The sequence below is a fragment of the Cryptotermes secundus genome, unplaced genomic scaffold, assembly GCF_002891405.2.
Source record: "Cryptotermes secundus unplaced genomic scaffold, Csec_1.0 scaffold568, whole genome shotgun sequence".
NCBI classification, from domain to species: domain Eukaryota; kingdom Metazoa; phylum Arthropoda; class Insecta; order Blattodea; family Kalotermitidae; genus Cryptotermes; species Cryptotermes secundus.
Window position 1 is genome coordinate 90607 of NW_019725423.1, and position 5219 is coordinate 95825.

The 5219-nt window shown below is 40.1% G+C and overlaps 1 protein-coding gene across 1 annotated transcript in view; it reads right to left on the reverse strand.

Annotated features, from left to right (window-relative positions):
- Window positions 1-5219, reverse strand: part of LOC111863386 — an 85465-nt gene extending 80246 nt beyond the window's left edge. Inside the window, exon 1 of the mRNA XM_023849658.2 lies at window positions 3863-5219. Within this exon, the coding sequence (XP_023705426.1) occupies window positions 3863-3940 (78 nt within the window). The 5' untranslated portion in view covers window positions 3941-5219. The remainder of the gene's footprint in view (window positions 1-3862) is intronic.

Here is a 5219-nt window from a genome sequence, read left to right on the forward strand (position 1 = left end):
TAATGGAATTACTTTCATCTACACTGTGCTCTGTCTGTAATTGGCCTTGCGGCTGTTGACATGGCACATAAATAATAAAGAATTGAATTGAATTGAATTGAATTGAATTATTATTGTTGTAATTGGCCTCTGAGCTGTTAATTTTGCATGTTAATAAACAAAAATTGAATTTTATTGAATTATTATTATTATTGTTGTTAATATCATTATTATTATTATTCTTATTACAAAATTCATCCCCGTGTGGAGGCCGGTTAGAATACCTCCACTGTAGCCCTGCGAGTCGTGGAAGGCAAGGAAGGAAATTCGGTGCCTGGGGGTGTAAGTGGGCCACCCTGTCACTGCGGGACATAAATATAGAGATCTGGTCTTCCAAGCTGAGGGTTGGACTTAGCGAAATCCAAAGAAGTGAAAACCGGATGGTGCAATTACCAGTCCTGAGTAGACAAGTCTGGCAAAATCTCGAAAATTATTGTTTTTGTCAATGACGATTATTTTTATTATTTTTATTTGAAATGTAATTGTGTGTAAACATCTCACGGCGGGGAACTTGCCGAGCTTCTAAATGACGTTCGTACGACAGACCCTTTGCTCCCACCGTTTCCCCTTCTCCAGACGAAATCGACTATGTCAACTATTGTTTCTATTCCGCCTCGGCGAATTTCCAATGGACAGCTTTAGAATTGTCCTTAATTCAATCTTCCGAAACCGAGCCACAATTCTCACCTACTTTATTAACCCGAATCAGGAGTGTGACGTTAAAGTGAAGAACCGATTAGAGCAGTGAAATGAGACGATTAATTCAACCACACCTTGATTCGTAATTGTTAGCGCACGCGCTATATGAGTCTAGCATCAGATGGCAGGAGGATACAGGCGATGATTTGGGAACTGAGTGCTCTAACTTGGAGGTACTGTCCTAGAATTGTTCTGAGAGTACAGAAGGAAATCACGAGAATATTCCTTTAGAATACTGAGCCTCTGAGCTCAGATTCTCCGGTACCTTCCGAGCCAGATTAGTCCTATCTTAGAAGACTACTGATCTGCCCCAGACACAGCAGGTACGCACCTAAGTATTACGTTACTGTGCGTTCTTTGCACAAATTTAGATGTCTAACGAGGAGACTGTGTCTCCCCGCCTTGTCAGAATGATCCTAAACTCCTTTTTTCCCTTAGCACTACAGCCCCAGTGGGCCTAGGCCTACCTCCATGAACTTCTCCGTTCACTTCTGTTTTTCTAGATCTTACACGTTCGGTATGACTACTTGGGTGGGTGATGAGCTCGTCGCAAGGCCTCTACCTGTACAAAAACACAGAAAAACGCACACAAACATCCATGCCCTCAGTGGGATTCGAACCCACGATCCTGGCATCCGAGCGAGTGAAGACAGTGCATGCCCCTAAACTACTTTACATACAAGTATTTCTATTGCCTCTGTTACTCGGCGTCTACTTTGAAAGAAATGCAAGTCACTTTAATTTTCTTAATATTGGTCGAATATAACTTTGTTTTACATGAAGATAGACCAGAACGTTATTTTTCAGGATTTAAGGTGCTCACAGTGTTGCTTATGAACAGTTCTACTGCATGTAACTGGAGCTGAAACTGTAGGGAATGTGGAATGGTGCTTTGCTTGTGCTTTTAGGAAGCTTCATTGCATAAATACGTAAATTGTTACATTAAATATAATCCCATTGAGAGCCATGACATTGTTCGAAACAGGTTTTGATATAATAATTAAAGCAGTTCAGGGAAAAATAACGTGTCTCTATTCATGAACGCCAAGGACAATGAACTCTGTAAAATTTTAAAGCAAAACACTTGGAAAATACGCTATGTTTGTGCCTAAAAAGAACTCGGTGGTCCTTAGTCCGCAAGCGAACTATACCGACCGAGAGACCGCCGCTTGTCAGCGAAGTTAGTGTCAACTTTAGCGGATAGAGGGTGTCACATGGTCAGAGCAACGAATCCCCATAGCCGTTAATCTCGGTTTTCTAGACAGGAGCCGCTATTTCCTTGAAATAGCTCCTCAATATCCTCACGAGGCTGAGTGGACCCCGTTCGAGACCACTACTACTTAGAAAATTTGGTAGCCCCCGGAATCGAAACCGGGACCTCTGGATCTGTAGCCAGGAACTCTGACCACTAGACCACAGAGTCGATCCCTAGCCGACATGTTCGCATTGCTGTTCAGGTTTTGGACAACAAATATTTTATTGGAGCCATGTACGAGGAAACTGACTTGGGAAGTGATTCTTGCCTAATTGCACGCAATATTCACGGGCAATAACCTGAACGGAGGGCTGGACTGTTACAGCAGTTCCATACTCTTTTGGCGTGTCTTATTCCTCACGGTACCTGGACACGCATATCGAATTTGTGTGAACAAAGATTACCACCGTGAAACACATTTTGAAGGAACCATGCCACAACGAAGGCTTTTTACAGCCCAAATAATCGAGTTACTGAGGCATTACTTTTCTTACTAGCATGGCGGGTTCTGTCAACACAAACAATAAGAATCACTTTGTTAAATTAAAAGGTTAGTGTAACAGATTTATCCCCCGCCCCCCTTCATTTGGTTGCTAGTGACAAGTGTATTTGTGGTCTTCTCTTCTGTGTTAAGCCCAGAACAATTCTGGGCCTCACTTTTCTTCCAGTGAGGACAGCGTATAAAATGCCCGGAACGTTACGCTGAACACACACCTGGAAAAAGTACTGAAATTCATTCCTGGAATGTTAGCTTTACGTTTACGCCGTCTTGGTGGTGCTTAGGCACAGGAGCAATATTATCTTTACAATATTTAACTGCGTGTGTAAATATCGCGTAGAGGGAACTTTAAGTTTAGAGACCAAGTTTAGGAGCATGGTTTGTAGTTCTGAAACATGTAAATTGTGCTCGAGAATAGACATCCTCGGCCTCAAACTTAAACGCTCTGAAAGTATCTGTAAATGGTGAAAACAAATTATAGAAAGTATAACGAATTATCCAATGAGTGGCCAGGATTCGAGTCCAAACACGGATTTTGAGGCTATTCTCTTTATCACTCGTCTTTTACCTTGAGAATAAGGTGGCCGGAACATGATATTCTGTTTCTCTTAATGTAATAACAAAATTAATAATGTGTGGCATTTCATCTCTACAAATTCGAATTGATAACACAGTGATTAGTCGTAGAACCAACTTCAATATTAAATATCATATCGCCTGCATACGCGTACGCATATGACGGTACAGCTTGACGTAAATTTATTATGTATTAGAGATCTCACTAAAAGTTGGGGATCGAATCCAATATGTGGCCCAATTGGTTAGAAAAATTATTCATATTCAATATAATGGTACATGCAGCAAAAAATGCGGTCTCGTTTATTTCAGTCGCCATTCAATGGGGATTCATGACGAACATTTAAGCAAAACGAATGAATGAATACCTAGTGAGCTCGATGAACGTCGCATCAACGGACATGTGTCTTCATCAGACGAGCTTCGTGATGTGTCGCTTTTACCTGTAACCCGATTACATACCTTACCTTTAAGCAGTAGAGAAGTGAATGTGATATCTATAGTCAATTCACAGACAAAAAGCGAGAGAAACGAAAAGCAAATGACTAGAGCTGGACTACCTGGTTCCCGACAGTTTAAACAATTTCCTTTTCATCGCCGTGTCCAAACGGATTCTGATGGCCTTCAATCTAGTAATTAATATGTATCGTGGGATTGTTCCTCTAAAGATAGAGCGAAAGGAGAGAGAATTATTCCCCAACTAATGTGGTGGTTAAGAATACGTGAAGCTTCACCTCCGTACTACCTATACACCAGACATAGCAAGATGCTTAGACATAAAGATAAGTCTTTACCTCTTGCCGGTGAGCAGCTGTAGTGGCAGCACGTGAAGCTCCAAGGAAGAAGCAGACCCAGAGCAGTCGGAATACCATGACCCCTGATGACCTGACTGTTCAGCCATTTACTTGCATATTCAAACTTGAAGATACGATAAAGTCAATGAGATCGTTACGAACTCTACAGTTCGCGTAACAGTAACACACTTCCGTCAGAAAAAGAAAAGCGAATCAGAGTGATTTAAGTTAAAATTACATTTCTTCCTCTTCATTCGTGTCTTCAGGCGATGTTCCGCAACGCTGCGTCTCCGTATTCACAGTCCACTTGCAGGTGCCAACGAGGACGGCAGGTGATCTCATTGTTGAATTAGCAGCACTAATGTTATCTGTTACAGAAGTGTTTTAAGCACAACCAGGAAGCTGGGATATCTGGCCGAATATTTAATTATAAAATCCAAAAAGTAATTTCATATATAAGGCTAAAATTTCGTGGTGAACGTTAAACCTATGATACTAAATTTTATCCATGAATCTCTCCTTAATTTTAAATTTGTTTCTTCAAAATATGTTAACAATAGAGAAAAAAAGGCTAAATGCTGATGAAATTATTTTTCCGCTTCTTCGGTCAAGATATAATTTAACAGATCTATAAGTACAGGCATATACATAATACAGAATCCAGCAAAAAGAACTGTGAACATCAAAGAATTTTAGAATAATTGTAATTTCTTAATGGATCTATGTTAGAAATATTTTAAGATGAAGGTACATTTACTATCCACAAAAATGTATATATTTCTGAAGTTCCTAACTTATCCTTAAAAGTATTGTCACGGGTAACAATCTTTAACTTTCCTGCAACTATTTTGATTTTCAAAATATATATTTGGTTTTTCTTTACATGCGGTTTGTATAAATTTTAATTCATCTCACATGTCAAAAATTGGGAAACATTGCACTATGACATGACATTTTAATCTTAGATATCACTTTAGAGGTCTGTCATTCTTCAAAAAGTATATTTGCACATCATAGAGGTATTTCCGATACAAAAGTTTTTCTACTTCTGTTAGATATTCTTCTGGCAAGAACTGCACACTTCTGTACGAAAAGCTCACTTGTCGTTTTCAAATTGAAAGCATTACAGGCTCGCACTATGTATTGAAGTATTATATGCAACTTCATTAACAAAATGAAACACCATTTCACACCGAAGTCAAGAAGTTACGAATATCTTTTTGTCACTGCGATAAAAGAGGTGCGAAGTAGACCAATTGCCTAACACTTTCCGTACAATGACGGCCGCCCGAAACGCATCTGAGAGACACTCCGGCGGTGTACGGCCATGTGCTGCTCGGCGCACTGCCAGCGGAGC